The 19,890-nt window shown below is 43.8% G+C and overlaps 1 protein-coding gene across 7 annotated transcripts in view; it reads right to left on the minus strand.

The window, feature by feature from the left end:
- The window catches only part of SLC4A10 (solute carrier family 4 member 10), a 229,573-nt gene that overhangs the window by 118,225 nt on the left and 91,458 nt on the right, over positions 1-19,890 (minus strand). For all 7 annotated transcript variants that reach the window (XM_077319908.1, XM_077319911.1, XM_077319907.1 and 4 more), the window contains exon 3: positions 3,480-3,626. In XM_077319908.1, coding sequence (XP_077176023.1) covers positions 3,480-3,626 — 147 coding nt within the window. The remainder of the gene's footprint in view (positions 1-3,479; positions 3,627-19,890) is intronic.

The following is a 19,890-nucleotide window of genomic DNA, read 5'->3' on the forward strand; positions in this document are numbered from 1 at the left end:
TCCCAAATGGGTGGGAATTAGTTAATTTGTAATATATTTTTAATTTGTTAAGCATTTATTGGGTGATATGACCATATATGGCAATGCTGACTCATTTCCTCCCCTCCCAAAATGACCAATGATGGGTTTGGAGGAGATGGGAAAGGGACGTACACAGCTCTGCTTCCCAACCATATTCTGGACAATCGTGCCACTTCTGGGGTTTCACAAAGCCTGAAAAATCTTTCAGGGGCTCCTCAATGGTAAAGAAGTTGAGGAAGGCTGGTCTACGAGGCACAGAACCCCGAGTGCAGTTTGCATCAGAGGAGGAAAGTCAGGAAAAATGAACAGGAAGAGTCGGTTCTTATATGTTGCTTTTCTCTGCCAGAAAGAGTCTCAAAGCGGACTTACAATTGCCCTCCCTTTCCTCTCCCCACAACAGACCCCCTGTGAGGTAGGTGAGGCTGAGAGAGCCCTGATATTACTTCTTGGTCAGAACAGCTTGATCGGTGCTGTGACAAGTCCAAGGCCACCCAGCTGGTTGCATGTGAGGGAGCAGGGAATCAAACCTGGCTCACCAGATTAGAAGTCTGCACTCCTAACCACTTCACCAATGCCTGGCAGGAGAGAGGAATTCACCTACTCAAACCGTTAATAATGTATACTAGCCTGGAATTTAAGAAGAAAATGTCCTATTAAATTATTCCTTCATGCTTCCACAGCAGATACTGTTATATTTATAACATTTACCCAATGGGTTGCGCAAAAACTTTTACCCAATGGGTTGTGCACATCAGCTTGTAAATAAAACCAGAATCTGAAGAAAACAGGAAGAAAAAAAATCTGGCAAGACAACTCTGCTGTAAAGCAAGGACATATCTTCACAGGAGCTTTCCAGGAATAGCTCATGGCGCACATTTCAGGAACATTCTAGGTTACCGCTGCCAAAAAGTGACTGGAAAGGGGGGAAAGGCCATGTAATTCCAGCCATTTGCACCAAGCAGCACCTTCAAAGAAGCTTATAACAGACTATGAAGGCCCATAATCCTCATATTTCACAACGCATGTAGATAAAATGGTCACTGTGACCTGAAAACATAGCACACTGCAAAAAAATGGCTGCTCTGGATGCATATTCAGCTTCTCATAAGAATCCTTGTGCCAGCACAGGCTATAGAATGTTGCTCATGTGCGCAGGCCAACCTGTGGCAGATGCCAACAACAACACATTCCTCTTTCTCCTGCGTACTCTAATGAGGATTGGGCATATAGCTGATATATAGGTTTGGGAAGCAGGGAGTAGCAATAAACTAGTAAACAAGCTAAAGTGAATCTGGAATTAATCTCAAAGGCAAATGAATAAACATCGTGCCTCTAAGCATGATGCCCACTTCCCCAAATCATCTCTTCCCCAAAGCTGACAGTCAATTCTGGCTTTCTTGCACTACACTGGTGTAGATGGTATGCTTTAGAATAGCGATCCCCAACCTGTGGCCCTTTACTTCATCCCCCCCCGGCCCTTTACAACACACTTTGGGTGTCATTGTCTCCCATCACTCCCAGATGGGACTATCTCGTTGCAGAGAAACAAGCTCAGGGTTCCCATTGATTTGTCATTGTCATGAGTTAAAATTCCCATGAAAATAAAATGTTCCTTATGTTCATTGTTGTGGCGTGTCTGTATCTTATTTTGAAGGGATGTTTAAACATTACCATAGCGATCAGAGAGCGTTAGGGCAGTGGCTGAGAGTAGAGGAGTAAACTACCCCCACTCACCGGGCCTCAGTAAAACTGTCAAGCGTTGAGTGGTCCCTGGTGATAAAAATGTTGGGGACCACTGCTTTAGAACACCCTTGTGTCTGCAGGGAGTGTTCTCTTGGATCATAGGATGAATGCTGGCCTTGGAATCTACTTAGAGGGTATGGAACCAACCAATTCCTTGTGATTGGTCTCACTCTCCATGCCAGCCATTTTGTTACCACCTTTTCTGAAAATTCTGGTTTAAATGGATGGAAATAATATCCAGGAGGACACATGTTGTGGAAGGTAGAACTTTCACATAGTTAGGAGGCATTACAGGCCAGCTGCTATACCAGATGGTAAAAACTAAAGGTAAAGGTAAAGGTATCCCCTGTGCAAGCACCGAGTCATGTCCGACCCTTGGGGTGACGCCCTCTAGCGTTTTCATGGCAGACTCAATACGGGGTGGTTTGCCAGTGCCTTCCCCAGTCATTACCGTTTACCCCCCAGCAAGCTGGGTACTCATTTTACCGACCTCGGAAGGATGGAAGGCTGAGTCAACCTTGAGCCGGCTGCTGGGATTGAACTCCCAACCTCATGGGCAGACAGCTTCAGACAGCATATCGCTGCCTTACCACTCTGCGCCACAAGAGGCTCATATGGTAAAAACTAGGCACAAGCTATAATGCAGCTTCAGTTAGCATAGGAACTATCTTTGAACTCACTTTCACAACATGGTAACATGAGATAAGAAGTCTGGACTTCAATATGGCAGCCGTTCTCAACTCTTTTTCTTTGGCCACAGTCCTTTCAGGAGCTCTTCTCAGGTTCCAGGGTCCTTGCAGTGGGCTGGCCACGTGCACAATGAACTCGGCTGAAAAAGGTCTAAGCTAAAAGTCAACTAACTATACTCAACGTACCTTCTCATATATACACAAGACAGATTTCTAGAATATTCGACCAAGAGAACCATGTTCATTCTTTTGCTTCCTTGAATGCATTAATTCAACTGCACACAAAATAACGCATTACATCATTTCTTTTTCTTTCCCTTGACGAAGGTCAAACTTTCCAGCAATTAATGTCACATCATATGTGACAAAAGGAGTATTTCATTGGTTCAGTTACCAGGGCCCCCATAAACCCTTTGGGGACCCCATTTTTCAGTATATGGCCCCCTTCAAATGTACCAGGCCCCCCCCCAGGGGGTCATAGAGCACTCATAGAGAATGGCTAACACCAGGGGACAGGGACAGGAAGGCAAATAGCTTGGCTCCATGTCATTCCTCCCCTAGCTAGGCAAAGTAAGGACACACCTAGGGCCAGTTAGAGCTTTCATTTTTACCCCTCCCATGCAAGACTCAAATTAGGTAAGCCCTAATTGCATGTATGTTTCATTCTTCTGCATAGAGTGGTAATATTCTATTCTAGGCCATGAGCATGCCAGCTGTGATTACATTAGGAATCAGGTGTATACCTTGAAAGCACTCTTGGGCCCCCTACTGCTGAAGGTTCAGGTATCAGCAGAAGCCAAAAGGGTCTTCTGCCTCTTTTGGTTAGTGCATCAGCTGCAGTCCTTTCCACATACCAAGGATTGTCTGAACATTATCAATCATCCTCTGTTGACCTCCACATCTGATTGTATTAATGTCTGCCTTGAAAACAGCCCAGAAACATTCCCAGAAATCAACCACATCACTTTGGTATGCACCATTCACAAATGGCATAAGCTTTAAAAAAAACAAAACAGAAACTCTTACCAAATGAAGGAGACTCTCTCCCATCTTCTAACCCCGAATCCCGTTCTCTGTCTCTCTTTCTGTGTTTGTGTCCACGGTGCCTATGACGTCGATGGCTTTTCCTTCCTCCCAGTGGGACGTGAACGCCGATGAACAAAGTTCTGTGACCTATAAAACAGGATACAGGTTACAAGCGTATTTGGAAAGAGAGGCAGTGTCCGGTCAATAGTGTCGAAACAATTACGACGCATTAAACTAGGAGGCGGAAGCTCTGCAGGGGGGAAACGGTAGAATGAGAGAGATGGGAAAGAAGTTTCGTAGTGAAATATTAAAATGGATGTCATTTTGCAGGCCGAAGCTGAAAAGCTGAACAGGGCAGGAGAAGGGGGAAACACCACCTTAGCATAAGTACTTGATGGATTGGCCATGGCTGAGGTAAATGTGGTATAATTAAGGAAGTAAAATTAAGGAAGTAAAAAATGTTTCAGGAAAAAACGCGCTTTTCGGACGGAAATCCTCAGTTCTGTTTCTTTCCAGGTCTCTTAATAGCCGGTATAGATTCAGATACTGTCAATTTTCCCATTTCTCCCGCAAGTAAACTATACTTAATTGAAACACTGTGTCCTCTAGAATTCCTACGGGGACTCCAGCAGGGGCAACATAGTACGGTAAGGCATCATTTATCAAAAGGCATCAACACTTGGGGTTGACAAGAATCCTCTGCAGAAATAGAAATAAACAAGCTCCTGAGCAAGCCATTAAAACACTGGTCTCCTTCCTTCACTCCCCCACTCCTTCACAGGTGATGAACTGGAACGGCCGTCTCCCTGCTTTTAATTTTTAATAATCTCCTCACGGGCTTATTGGGTTAAGGAAACCAACTGCACTGATCAAAACAATGCTTAAGAGACAACATTTAAGAGAAAAAGGTTTTCCGTGCTATTTTGAGGGGGAAGGACAAATCACACATAACTGTATGGACTGTGGTTTGTTTTCTTTAAATACAGTATTTGCTGGTGTATAAGACTACTTTTCCCCCCTGAAAAACATGCCTCCAAGTGGGGGGGGGGGTCGTCCTATACGCCGGATGCACTTCAAGTTGGGCTAGACATAGCTGCCCATAGTGGCCCATAGTACAGTAATGTAATGTAACAAACTCTATATTTTGAGTGGAAATGTTGGGGGATTGTCTTATACGCCCAGTCGTCTTATACGCCGGCAAATACAGTACTCAGGTCTTCTTTAATTAGTGAAGCATTTATTAGGACAGACAGGATGTTCCTGGAGGAATGGTACGTATCATGGTCAGCTAGGGCTGTCAATTCTGGGCTAAAACCTGGAGTTTGGGCGAGTAAGAACAGGATTGGGAGAGGGGAGGGGCCTCATCAAGTACAATACCAGAGTCTACCCTTCAAGGCAGACATTTTCTCCAGAGAAACTGACCTCTATTGTCTAGAGCAGGGGTAGTCAAACTGCGGCCCTCCAGATGTCCATGGACTACAATTCCCAGGAGCCCCCTGCCAGCATTTGCTGGCAGGGGCTCCTGGGAATTGTAGTCCATGGACATCTGGAGGGCCGCAGTTTGATTACCCCTGGTCTAGAGATAAGTTGTAATACTGGGAGGTCTCCAGAACCCACCTGGAGTCTGGCAACCCTATGGTCAGCCTGCAGAAAGGCAAGATGAGGAAGACAGGAAAGGCAGTCTCTAGTCTACCGCATAACGGCCTCTCCTTTCCTCAGGCTCTTTAACAACAGGTTCATCACCTTGCCCAAACCCAACTAGTGCTCTGTACATGCTTCAACACATATGCAGAACTTCTGGTTGAGCAGACTTTGCCCTTTACTTCTGTAGTAAAATAAAAGTTCTAACCATGACTCTTCCTTTAAGCCAGATAAACTCTTGTGAGTGGGGTATTTCTTGTTGGCAGAGTCTAAATAAGCAGACAGTGCAAAGCACCAGGCTGCTTAAAGAATAGAAATAGTTTTATTTATGAAGAGAAACAACTATGTAGAGAAAGAGAGAGATGAACAAAGTTCTGTGACCTATAAAACAGGATACAGGTTACAAGCGTATTTGGAAAGAGAGGCAGACCTACAGTCTAACTAACTTTTGTCTGCCATTATTCTTTTGTTCAACAACTGTTCTGGAGACAAGCAGGGAGGAAGTGTGTTCAAAAAGCAAGATGGCTCCTGTCGAGCCAGTCAGAACACTGGAGGAGATAATCTGACAATCACCAGGAAGTTCCTATCCTACATCGCCTCCAATGCCCCCTGCTGGACACCCTTTATATTCTGCTCAATTATGCACACTGCACATTACAACATTTATTTGGCTGGTTTTTTAGGCCTGAACCATCTTTGCCAAAACAATTTAACACCCAGCTTTACTGTCTTTTTTCTTTGTTCCACTTTCCAAGCCAAGAGGGGAAAATAGACACAATTAAATACACTGGGACTAAAACTGGTTGCAGTTGGGGGTGGCATGGATTTAACAAGTTCACAGCAGAAGTCTGAAGAGAAATTAAAGATCAGGAAACTCCCAGGAGACATTTGCAGATATTAGTTGAAACAGCCACTTACTACTGTAGAAAGGAAAGAAAGTGGAAGAAAATGCATCTGTGAAGAAAGATTCAAGTTCTAGATTCCTGACTAATAATTACAGGCCTGAAACCAATAATTTGGGATAAAGGGGGGGAAATAACAGGAATCAAGCGGGTGACAAGGACTGAAGGAGCTAAGAAATAAACAGGGGGGGGGGGAAAGCCTCAGTTGAACTGAGTTAGTAAACCTGCATCTAGGAGAGATTGCTTCAGACTACTGAATTCCCTGACATAGTGTTTTTATTTTATATGCTGGGTATTATCAGCTGGGTCTTCTGGTAATTATAATGATTTTAATGTTTTATGATTTTATACTTTAACACCATCGGCCTCCTGAAGCAAGTCTCTGAGGTGGCTGCATGCAAAAATTTTAAATAAATAAATAGTAAAAATGTCCAGGTTCAAAGGGGAAAATGCTGTTCAAATGACAAATATATTCGACTTGGCATTAAAACTAGCTTCTTATCAGAAGTTTGGAGAAGAGCAATGTATTGCCAATTCTTAAGGAAGGATCCGCCAAAAAATTATTTAGTCAAAGTCAAGTCAAATTTATTTATTCTCAGTTGCACTTATATGACCACCACTCCCAGCAAGCTGGCTTGGGGGAGTTAACAACATTATATAACATTTAAAACGGTAACTAATTAAAAAGAGTTTAAAACAGTAGCATTCAGTAGCATTCAATTCCCATGGAACACCAGTAGATGTTGGCAGAGAATGCGTGGTCTGGGTTGAGTGCCATGGGAGAATAACCAAGCCTGTGATTGGCTCTCATTGGGGAAGGGCCCTCCCAGTGAGTGCATATGTTGGTGCTTCCTGATGGTGTGCCAGCCCCTCTGAGTGACCCACAAGGTGAAGGCCCTCCCTCTGAGGGCCAGTCAGAGCAACAGCATGTCACTGGATAGCACAGTCATAATTTTATGTGGTATAATTGAGATATTTACCACCCACTTTTCTATACAAGAGGTGGACAAACCTCATTTTTCTATTCTCCGTTTTATCTTCATAGCAACAACTCTGAAAGGCAGGTTAGGTGGAGAGAGAGTGACTGCTCCAAGTCACCCAGGAAGCTTCTATGGCAAAATGGGGACTTTTAGACCATAACCACTGTACCATATTGGCTCTCTCAGAAAGCATAGAGCAAGGTGATTACAATCTGGGACAGACAAGCAAAAAATGGGAACATCTCAGGTATACCCGGGACTCTTCCCTGGGAAGCTAACTCCATGTGGGACTTGAATCAGAGCCTTGATGGATACTAAGCCTAAACAGCATTATGTTTTTCTTTACCTTCCTTCCTGACCTTTCATACATGGCAAGTGCTGGCAGAAGTGCAAAAGAGATTCCAAATACCTCACACCGTGTCCAATTTTCCTGGTGTGTGTCTAATTGGCTCTTTTTACAGGAATATCCCACCGGGTATGGGCTGGGTTCTAGACTCTCCTCCTGCTTCTGTTCTGCTGCTGACCAGCATTTTGCTGGCAAGGACGTAATCCTTTCTCCAATTTCTCATGAGAGGTTTTTCCTGCTGAGCTATTACAGATGACAGAAACCCCTTCTGAGAATGTACAGTTGTGTAGCCTCTCGTTGCTGACCTGGCGTCTATGCTCCCCCTTGTCTTGCATAAAAAGGCAGTTCTGGGGATTTTCCTGTTGTGCAGTACCAGACCTGTGGATGGCCTGGACTTTGATTAGCAGATTCCCCCATCAAGTGAGCCGCAGAGGAATTTGCATCATAGGAGTACCAGACCTGTGGATGGCCTGGACTTTGATTAGCAGATTCCCCCATCAAGTGAGCCGCAGAGGAATTTGCATCATAGGAGTACCAGACCTGTGGATGGCCTGGACTTTGATTAGCAGATTCCCCCATCAAGTGAGCCGCAGAGGAATTTGCATCATAGGAGTACCAGACCTGTGGATGGCCTGGACTTTGATTAGCAGATTCCCCCATCAAGTGAGCCGCAGAGGAATTTGCATCATAGGAGTACCAGACCTGTGGATGGCCTGGACTTTGATTAGCAGATTCCCCCGTCAAGTGAGCCGCAGAGGAATTTGCATCATAGGAGTACCAGACCTGTGGATGGCCTGGACTTTGATTAGCAGATTCCCCCGTCAAGTGAGCCGCAGAGGAATTTGGATCCTAGGATTAGAGAGGCCATGGGTTGGATCCAACCAGCTTCTTAACCAGGGATGGTGAGGGTCCCTACTGACCATCAAAAAGGCTATGCTGAGGACCTGTATGGACAAAAGCAGATGTATCAAAGACTTGAGTAAGGAGGAAAGTTGGTGAAACTGTGAGAAAAGGCTGGCTGGATCCAACCCCATGCTCCCTTCCCTATGTGTCCATCTCTCAAAAGGAAATGTGTGTAGGAGGGAATGAAAACCCCATCTGTGGAGCTCTCAGGAGTGTGGTAATTACAGAGGTCCTATTTGTCATGCCACGGTTCTTCCTACTCTGGGAGGTGCTGTCTCTCCTATGTTTCCCCCCCCCTTGTTCTATTTTGTGTGGGACTGATGGCAAGCCAGTGAGCCAGTGTTGGCATGCATTGGTTGGCTACTTACATATACAGCTGATACGGGGGATTTGACAGCATGCCATTCTCTAATTGGTAGACAGTGCACGATGTTGCTATGGGCTCCAGACCAGAGCAGTTGCTATACTCTCAGCTTTCTGAAGTAGAATCTCTTTTTAAACATTTATTTTCTTTACTGAGAGAGCACAGGAGAGCAACTAGCTGTCGCAGGCGTCAGCACTGTGGCAGCCTTCAAAGTTAAGGGCTGAGTTGATGGGTTCCCAGGGCTGATTCTCAGAAAAGAAACTTTTGCTCAGCCTATAGCAGGGGGGAGGCTGCTCTGCTAGAAATTATAAAATGACTAGAGTGGTTCTTTCAGAGTGCTTCCTGGACTGATTCAGGCAGCAGTTCTACAAACACTTTCCTGAGGCCCCATTAAATAAAATGATACTTCTGAGTATGCCTGGTTAGAATTGTTCCCTTAGAGCTGCCTTTTTTAACTTTTTTACACTTGAGAACCTCCTGAAACATTCTTCAGGCTTTGAGAAAATCTAGAAGTGGTGTGATCATGCAGAATATGGTTGGGAAGCATAGATGTATACATACCCACCCAGGACCCCTCCCCTTCCCACCCCCACCAGGCCCATAATTTGTCATGGGGGGGGGGAAATGGGTCAACATGACCATATAAGGTCATATCACCTGATAAATGTTTATCAAATTTAACTCCTACCTACCCATTCAAGAAACACTTCCAGGGTTATCAAGAAACCCCAGGGTATCACGAAACCCTGGTTGAGAAAAGCTGACTTAAGAGTCTCATACATTCAACATATGACAATGATCCTCCAAAAAAACAAATTTCTTTTGTTATGTCAATCTTAGTTACAAAAGTGAAATGTTAAAATTTAAGCAGCTGCTTAAATCGTTTTTATGGTGGCAATGCCTACTCGTGATGCTTGCGTTAATGACTCGTGAGATACTTTTTAAGATTAAAATAAAAGAAGAATATTAACAGTTCTAGAGCCTCAAGAATTGCTACATTATGCAATGGAACCTATAGAAGAATCTGGATTCCTCTCAGGATAGAAAATGAACAGGAAAAAGGCAAAAATCCTGAGAAAACTTTTAATACAACAAAAAGAGGGAAATGTTATAACAACTACAAAAGGCACACTAATTACTGATCCTATCATGTTATCTGAAAATAAATGAGATGGGACAAAATTGCAGTATTCTTAAAAATAATTATCAGAAGATCTGGAAACTGATACAAGCTGATTTATTAAGAAAGAAAAGGTTTAAAAACTCCTGGCTGGGCAGAATTTCAGCAATAAAAATGAACATACTTCCAAAGTTCCTTTTATTTAAAATGCTGCCTACACACACACACAAACACACACACAAATCTTGTCAGAGTGGCAATGAGAGATAAACAAATTTATGTGGAATGGCAAGAAACCAAAGGAAAACTTGAGATTACCCCAAAATGAAAAAAAGAGAGGAGGTCTGGCAGTCCCAAACATATATTTCCAAGCAGCCGTCTTGGTCTGGATTACAGATTAGATTAAAGATCCCAAACCAAGTATAGTGACACTGAAATCAGCAAACTTAGAAGGCTTACATAATTACTGATGGATAAAGGAATTGACAAAAATGGCAAGAAAAAAGTCATATCATTAGAGATGGACTTCCGAGAGTATGGTTTCCATGAAGGAACACTGAGCCCTCCAAGGTCTCTCCAACAGAAATTTATTATGATAAAATGACGAGAAACAAAAATGATTTTATAACCTTTTTATTGTTGAGAAACCTCTGAAATATTCTTCAGGCTTCAGGAAACCCCAAGATTGATGTCAGCAGACTACACCTCCCTGACATGCCCCTGGAAGTCACACATCACCAGGAGTGACATCACACAGACATTCCCACCAGATATGACATCATGCTCCATCACCCTCCCAATGCCAGAAATGACCCAGCAGCCTACTCCACTGGCCCAGGAACAGGGCTGGGGCAGACATCCACTGCTCTGTCATCCCCAGCCATCCCCCCCATAAAGTTAAATAAAAATGCAAATAATCTCTCTGGTCTCCAGCCACTATATGTGCAATGAGCCTCAGCCAGCAAGGATTTTTATGACCAGGACTCCTCCTCTTTCTAACCCCACAGGCCAATTATTGGCCATGGGGGGGGCAGATCAACTGTCGAGAACGACTAGTTTGGGCAGCGCGGGGGGTCTGGAGAAGGAGCGTGCGGACAGGAGCGGAAACCTAAGAAAGGGAGATACAGAGGAAGAGATCCCGACAGACCCTCTTTGGATACGAAACTTACATAAAGTGATGTGGGGAATCAGTTCGCCAGGGGTGGGGGAAACGGTAGCACGGGGGCAGTCAGTACCAGCGGGGAGAGCAAGGGAGAAACCCAGGGCGGGGCGGTGGCGGAGAGATGCGGAGTCCCGGAAGGGCGAGGTCCGCCGGAGAAGCCCGGAGGGTGGAGACAGGGGCTAGAGAGGCTACTTAAGGAAGCGTCAATGAGGAGACGGGGTTGGAGGCGTAGTGAAGGAACTACCCTGAACCCAGGAGCGGGAGAGAGAATACCGACTCCATTCTGAGACGCTGTTTCCTACAGATAAAGCCGTCTAGTCCCGGGTCTCCCTCACCGAACAACGTGGCGGACCCGAAGCGTGGCAAAGACCCGGCGGACCCTGACATCAACATAACTATATATGGTCATCTCATCTATTATTTTTTCAAAAAAATTAAAATATATATGTTAAAAAATGGACAAAAATTATAATGGAAAACACTGGAAATAACAGGAACTTTTTATCAGACGCAAAAAAAATCAATGTAAAAAATGTTTTAGACAATTTAATTTTCTTATAGACCCTAAGAATTGTGCTATTGGGACTATTACCTAATCAACTACCAAAAGCATTGGAAGAGACATTTCAATACATGGTGACTTCTGCTAGCACTATTTATGCAGTGGAGTGGAAAAGTGGTGGTGTCTGAAGCCAGGACCTCAGGGGGGAGGGGGAGAGGAAAGGAGCCCACCGGGCCCACCAGCACCAATGCTAACACCCATTGTATTCCTAAGAACAATGGGCTTTACATCTAGTGATGATAATACAGCAATAAGCTCTATTAGATATTTAATAATGTTAAGATTTGGAAGAGAAATATATGAGGTGACATGTTAGAATTTGAAGAGCAGGCAATAATGCAAATGTCTATTAATCCATATTATATACATGTATTGTATAATGAATGATGCTATGTATAATTTCTTTTTTCTCTTCTGTGTCTATTTTTCTTTGAAAATAATATATATATATATGTTTTTAAAAAGCAGAACTTGCTGCCAGAAGCTTTAGTGATGGCCATAGGCAAGGAAGGTTTTAGAAGAGGGTTAGGCAGCTTCATTGAGGATAGATCTATGGGCTACCTGCCATGGTAACTAAAGGGAAGTGCCACATTCAGAGGCAGCAAACCTCTGTACACCAATACCAGGAAGTGACATCAGGAGAAAGCCTCAGCCTCTAATGCTCTGCTGGTGGACCTCTAGACTCGAGGAACTGGTGAGGCAAGATGCTGGATTGGAGGGACCATAGGTCTGATCCAGCAGGGCTCTTTTTCTGTGGAATTCAAGAGGGAATGTTTTATAAGCAGGACAGCTGCTGACAGAGGGAGCCCATGATCTCTAATGATGTCTTTTGAAACAGAGACTTCAATAATATCCTGTTATGAGTCATGCTGAGAGGCTCTCTCTCTCTCTCTCTCTCTCTCTCTCTCTCTCTCTCTCTCTCTCTCTCTCATTTTAACTTCCCAGTAAAATCAGGTCACACATGCAACTGGTTCACATATGACAGTATGACTTCCCTCCTCCTGCCTTGTAAATACAAGGCAGCATTTATTGTGGGGGGGGGCCAAAAGCAATTACGATTAGGACACACAAAGGGGAACATAGATAAAGTACAACAAAACCAATAATGTAATAAAGGCACAACTCAACAGAGTATACCTTCGGCATGAATGAGATTGCAGCTTGGGAAGAAACCTGCAGCTATTTCATGACGATGAAGATTAACAGGAATGGCTGCCGCATCCCCTACTGATATTAACAGTCTCCATGCAGGGTGGTATCCATGGATACCATTGCATCCTAGGGATAATAGGCCACTTGCAGATGTGAACTGGCCCTTAGGTGCTTCTGTGCTTCTGATTCTAATACTCAGGACGGAGGAGACGCTTCAGTTTTTAAGAAGAAGAAGAGTTGGTTCTTATATGCCGCTTTTCTCTACCCGAAGGAGGCTCAAAGCGCCTTATAGTCACCTTCCCTTTCCTCTCCCCACAACAGGCACCCTATGAGGTGGGAGAGGCTGAGAGAGCCCTGATATCACTGCCCGGTCAGAACAGTTTTATCAGGGTCACCCAGCTGTCTGCATGTGGGGGAGTACAGAATCGAACCGGGCATGCCAGATTAGAAGTCTGCACTCCTAACCACTACACCAAACTGGCTCTCATCCATGTTACTGATTGACTTGACTGACAGAGAAGCCTCTTAACACTTTTCCTTCCAAAGGTTTGGCTATCTTCCAGGATACATAAAGGCTCTGGCACACTTCTTCTGCTGTTCATCAAAATGCCAGATCAGTTCCAGGGGAGGGCAGTCATGCTGCCCCTCGGCCACTCTAATATTTCTGCAGGTGGCCCCAAATGTCCCCCTAAACATGTTCCTTGGGTAGAAGAGACCTCAATGGAATTGGGGGGGATTTTAGGATGCCATGGGAGAGGGCAGAATACTGGATTTCAAAGCAGTTCACTTGTTCCCGTTAATTATATTTTTGCTACCATCTCCTCATAAATGAAACACATTGGCTATATTCAGGCATCGCAATACACCATGAATTATACAAGTATGTATGCAACTTCACAAACTTCAGTAAGTTTGTGCATAACTCTCAATTAATCTACTTGTTGCATCATCTTTCACCTTCCAGCAAGAGAGGACATCTTCCCTACACCATCATCTCTGTGCCCAGATGGCCCCACACATAGCGGTTTGTGAATTCAGATATCACAATAAACCTTGGTTCAGACAAGCTGTAGACAATGAATACACTCAAACCCTAGTTGGAAGTCCCAATCTGTGCCTTCTAATTTAGAGGCAAACTACGTGATACATTTCTTCATTTGTTTATAATAGCTTGCCCATATTTCACACAGATGTTGCTGGGAAGTGCTTCTTTAAAAAAGCACCCAGCAGGTTCTGAACGATGCAGCAGGGGGTGGGGGAGGACTTCTGCCTTTCTCATACAAAAGCCACTCGGGGTGAAGCTGTGATCCTGATTACTCAAACTTGGACCACTCAAATGTTTTCATGTAGAGCAGCAAAACTGGCAAAATAACTTTCCTCAATGTGTTTTTGGTACGAGAAAACTGCTTCCTCCCCCCCCCCACCCCCGCATCATACTGAGCCCTAATTTTGTACTTGGTGGCCAGAAGTGAGCTTGGTGTAGTGGTCGGGAGTGACAGCCTCTAGTCTAGAGAACCAGGTTTGGTTGTTTTTGTTTGTTTGTTTATGTATTTATTTATCGTAGTGATATACCACCCTCCCCTGAGGCTTAGGGCGGTTTGCATAAAACACAGAAAACAGTACATGGAACTTAGTTTTTCAATAATAATAATATTAACATTAAACTATAGCAGAGGTAACAGAGTATAATGATGCAAACAGGTCCAGAGCAGAATGTATGGGTGGATTTCTGGGAGGGAGGCCCCACACTCTTCCGGTTGAAGCCAGCTGGGTGACCTTGGGCCAGTCAGTTCTCTCAGCGCTCTTTAAGTCTCACCTACCTCACCTAGTCTCACCTAGGGTCCGTTTTGTGAGGAGAGGAAGGGTAGGCAATTGTAAGCTGTTCTGAAACACTTTCAGGTTGTAAAAGACAGGGAACCCAAGAAACAGGTCTGCTGTGGGGCTGCAAGGAACAGGGCAAACAGTGTAAATGAATTTTAAATGAATGCCTCTTAGTTCAGACCTCACAGCTAACACACCTGTTTTATAACAACAGCTCCTCTTAAGATGACCACAGAGATGACTTTTCCACTATCATTCCTTAACAAACCACATAAAGGTAAAGGTAAAGGTATCCCCTGTGCAAGGACTGGGTCATGTCTGACCCTTGGAGTGACGCCCTCTAGCGTTTTCATGGCAGACTCAATACGGGGTGGTTTGCCAGTGCCTTCCCCAGTCATTACCGTTTACCCCCCAGCAAGTTGGGTACTCATTTTACCGACCTCGGAAGGATGGAAGGTTGAGTCAATCTTGAGCCGGCTGCTGAGATTGAACTCCCAGCCTCATGGGCAGAGCTTTCAGACTGCACGTCTGCTGCCTTACCACTCTGCGCCACAAGAGGCTCATAACAAACCGCATATTTCCGTTTAATTGTGTTTATTATCTATTTCTAAAGTATTTTTATTATTAGTTTTATCTGCCTAGTAAATGACACAGAGAGAGGATGTATGAATGGATTAACAGAAGAACCAAGTTTCAGCTTCTGTGAAACTCCTGAACTGGAATGAACACGCGTGAAACGGTAGAACTTTGCCTTCAACAGATTCTGGGAAAACAATGTCCTTCTGTAGGTGTTAATCTACACTATTGATCTCGCTGTGTCTACTCGTCACCAGCAGCTGCTGGCCCGGAGTGATTCATATTGTAGCAAGAATATCCTCCACTGGATTCTGTATCCCTGGGTGACTCACTTACCATTTTCTCTTGTGCTTTCTTGTTTTTGAAGACAAATGTTTTTTCAGTTCTTTCTGTACTTAAAGGCTGGTAGCCTACCACACTGTTCGGCAAAATCCAAAGTTTGGAAAAATTCTTCAGACTAATCTAACTTTCTCCAGTGGGTATTGCTTCTTACGGAGCTACCTCCATTTTTCGAGGAAGTCTCTTTAAGCTGGGGGAGGCATTGAACAAAGTGGTGCGATACAAGTCCATGTGTGCCCCTACCCAATAGTCACTTTGTGTGCCTGAAAGAGTGGACTCTGGGCCACAAAAATATAGGCCACTGATAGAACAGGACCCATCTGTTAATTTTTAGTTAATTTTCTTGTGGGGGGGGGGTGCTAAGTGCTGTTGAGTGGTTTCCAATTTATGGTGACCAATTAACTCAGCCTTAATACAAAGTGCCGGTTAGTCAACGCCATTGTCTTCCCCATAACAAGCTATGGATGTGAAAGCTGGACCCTGAAGAAGGAAGACGGGAGGAGAATAGATGCTTTCGAATTATGGTGTTGGAGACACCATGAGATCAAACTCACTAGAAAAATCATTAATGCTTGGCATGGTCAGCGGCAAAAGGAAACGTGGTTGCCAAAGGATCTGCTGGCTTGACATGATCAAAGCCAATACAGTGATGGCCATGAAACAAGTAAAAGAAGCAGTCAGAGATGGGGGCGCATGGCGGAGACTTTCCTATAGAATCGCTGACATAACTGAACAGATGACATCATCATCACATCATCAAATGCCCTCTTGGTAATAGTTTTGCTCAGGTCATGCAAACTGTGGGTTGGGGATAGAGTCAGTCCAGCTCATGTTGGGTCTGCCTAATTCCTTGCTAATTCCTTTGACTTTTCCTAACATTTTCCAGGAACTCTCATAATGAGAACAAAGAGCAATAGGTTCTGTTTGGTCATTTAACTTCTAGGGCTAGGCAACAGCAGAAAGTTATCCTACAAGAAGAAGAAGAAGAAGAAGAAGAAGAAGAAGAAGAAGAAGAAGAAGAAGAAGAAGAAGAAGAAGAAGAAGAAGAAGAAGAAGAAGAAGAAGAAGAAGAAGAAGAAGAAGAAGAAGAAGAAGAAGAGTTGGTTCTTATATGCCGCTTTTCTCTACCCGAAGGAGTCTCAAAGTGGTCACCCAGCTGGTTGCATGTGGGGGAGTGCAGAATCGAACCCGGCTCGCCACATTAGAAGTCCACACTCCTAACCACTACACCAAACTGGCTCTCATAAAAGGACAGGCTGTCATCTTATATACTTCATATCAGAGGACACAGGTGAGGGCAGTTAAATTTCAGCTTCCTAAGCTGCAGATGGCTATGGAAATAAACATAAACAAATATATTGCATTTACACCAACACAAAGGAAATATAAAGTGATAGTCAAACTTTCAGAGTTAAATGGTATGTAGTAGCACAAAAGGATTGAAGCAGAAGAGTTAGTTTTTATACCCTGCTTTTCACTACCCAAAGGAGTCTCAAAGCGGCTTACAATCACTTTCCCTTCCTCTCCCCACAACAGACACCCTCTGAGGTAGGTGGAGCTGAAAGAGCCCTGACAGAACTACTCTGTGAGAACAGTATAATCAGGACTGTGACAAGTCCAAGGTCATCCCAGCTGGCTGCATGTGGGGGAGCAGGGAATCAAACACGACTCGCTAGATTAGAAGCCGCCGCTCTTACACCAAGCTGGCTCTAACCATTTCACTCAATATAAAATTCATTTATTTCCATGTAAAGGTTTATAATGAACATATAATTATAAATGAATATAATTAAGTAATTATTTAATGTTTCCTCTCAGAGGCTGTAAGGTTTTGGCACAAGATGTTTTCTAAAGTCCAAACATACACTATTTGGTCTTCTCCAAAGAAAGTTAAGGCAAAGAGCCCAGCATGTGGGGAAAGTGACATCACTTCCCCCCCCCCCATCAAACATGATATGATCAACAGAAATGACAGGAAGCAGAATCTCCCAACAAAAAATGAAGGGCCAACAGACTTCCAGCACTGCCAAATCAATAAACACAGCCTGAGGAGGTCAAAGGGCACAGGCTCCAATGTCTCCCATAGATTAACGGAGGAATACTCTGCCTTCTGGCTCAATAAGGAACCATATGAAAATAGAATTAACCCCCTCCCCAAAACTGGGAAATAAATGTAAACGAAAGCTGGTGCATCAGAGGGGATAATTTGACCTATATTTCAACATTAGCAAAAAAAAATGCAAATGTGATCTCTTAGCAGTTACACATCGAGGCTGTGCTGTCTCATGAAACAAATTTGCCCTTAATTAAATTTAATAGTGCTCAACAGTCATGTTCAATAGCATGTTAAAATGTACGCGTTTGTTAATTAAGAACAGTATAAAAATATTAACAGAATCATGGAAAGAGGGAAACTCTGAATTAAATCATATTCTCCTAAAGAACATAGGCCAGATTTTTAGGTAGAACTCATATATCTTGGGTTCAGTATAAGAAGGGCTACTGTGGTGAAGAAGAGTTGGTTTTTATACCCTGCTTCTCTCAACCCTTCTCTCTACCCCAAACTGAGAGCCAGTTTTGTGTAGTGGGAGTGCGGACTTCTAATCTGGCATGCCGGGTTCGATTCAGCACTCCTCCACATGGGGGACCTTGGGCTCACCATGGCGCTGATAAAGCTGTTCTGACCGAGCAGTGATATCAGGGCTCTCTCAGCCTCACCCACCTCACAGGGTGTCTGTTGTGGGGAGAGGAAAGGGAAGGCAACTGTAAGCCGCTTTGAGACTTCTTCAGGTAGAGAAAAAGCAGCATATAAGAACCAACTCTTCTTCTTCTTCTACCCTAAAAAGTATCAAAGCAGCTTACAATCACCTTCCCTTCCTCTCCCAGTGAGATACCCTGTAAGGTAGGTGTTTTGCCGAACCCACAGACTTAATATATTCTACGCTTAATGTAGAAAGTTAATAACAATAAGGTGATATGTCAAAAGGAAAGCCACCCTGTTGGCAGACTGAAGAAGCAGAGTTGAGAACAGCACTATCGGGACTGTGACTAGCCCAAGGTCACCCAGCTGCATGTAGAAATCAAACCCGGCTCGACAAATTAGAAGCCGTTGCTCTTAACCACTGCACCAAGCTGGCTGTGAAGGCATTGCCAATATGCTGTTTTAAAACCTCCAACAGCGTGGTAAATTGTAACTGCACAGATCACTAAATTGTAGGCAAATGTCAGGATGGTACTATACTCCTCAGGTGGTAGATATTTGTTTGGGATGCAAATGAATCTCTAATTGCCTTAGCTCAAATGTTAGTCAAAGGTAATTCGATTTGTATTTGGGAAAGGTAAAGCACTGAACAACATACACTTCCCAAAATTTACCCACACTTGAACTCTGTAATACTTTGATCTCTGACACTATACATTTCCTGACTGGGTTAACAACAGAGAGGAGTTCTGTTGAGTGCATATCCTGCAGGATTTGGGGGAGATGTAGGTTTTCTCTGTCACTGATCACTGCGTACTTGGATGAACACACTCTTAAGACGCTCATGCTATTGCCCAATAGCTTGACTATGCAAGGGCATGGTGAAAAGTGTGTGTGAGAGAGAAATAAAACTAAGACAGCCTCTGTGGAGTACATTAATACCTTTCTGGATCTGTCGCTGCCTTTCTACCTCCCCTGGGCTCTGCCTCTGCTAGGACAGCAGATCAGGCTGATTCAATTTTTCTTCGGGAAAAGAATCCCATAGTGAGGATTTACTTTACTAATTAACCTGTATTTCAATAGGACGTTTTATATGGGGACTCCGAAACATCATGACTTTATGAATATGGAACAGATTTTCATCACCCCAGTTACAGCAAGTCCCTTGGAACACTGGTGAATTTTGGACAATGTAACCCGTAAGAAGGTATATTTCGGTGGACGTAGAAATCGAAGTCGAGAAAGGCTATTCTAGTAGAATTCTCAGGTATTATGATAGCAGAATACTGGGGAAAGTAAACAAGCATGCCTCTGCTATTTAGTCACTCCCATGACTGTCTACGGTGAACACCAGTAAAAAATATTCCCTAAGCTAATAGTTCGATCCTAATCAGAGTTACGTTCTTCTAAAGCCACTGACTTTAATACATTTTGAAAGGTGTTTCAAAAGGGTGGCCAAGGTTAGCCCAGACTCATCAGATCTCCGGGGAGGGTGGTATAAATGAAAATGAATGAATGAATGAATGAATGAATGAATGAATGAATGAATGAATGAATGAATGAATGAATGAATGAATGAGTACGTAAGTAAGTAAGTAAGTAAATCTCAGAAGCTAAACAGGGTCAAGCTCTGGTTCGTACATGGATGGGAGACCGTCAAGATGGGAGACTGTCAGGGAAGTCCAGGATTGAGACAGAGAGGTAAGCATCAGAAAACCACCTCTGAACATCTCTTGCCTTGAAAACCTATGGGGGTCACCATAAATCAGCTGGGATTTGATAGCGCTTTCTACCACCAAATATACACATTACCCTGTAGTGTCTGGCTCAGGCTATCTATCA

Source organism: Paroedura picta, chromosome 2 (assembly GCF_049243985.1).
Source record: "Paroedura picta isolate Pp20150507F chromosome 2, Ppicta_v3.0, whole genome shotgun sequence".
In the NCBI taxonomy this organism is placed as follows: Eukaryota; Metazoa; Chordata; class Lepidosauria; order Squamata; family Gekkonidae; genus Paroedura; species Paroedura picta.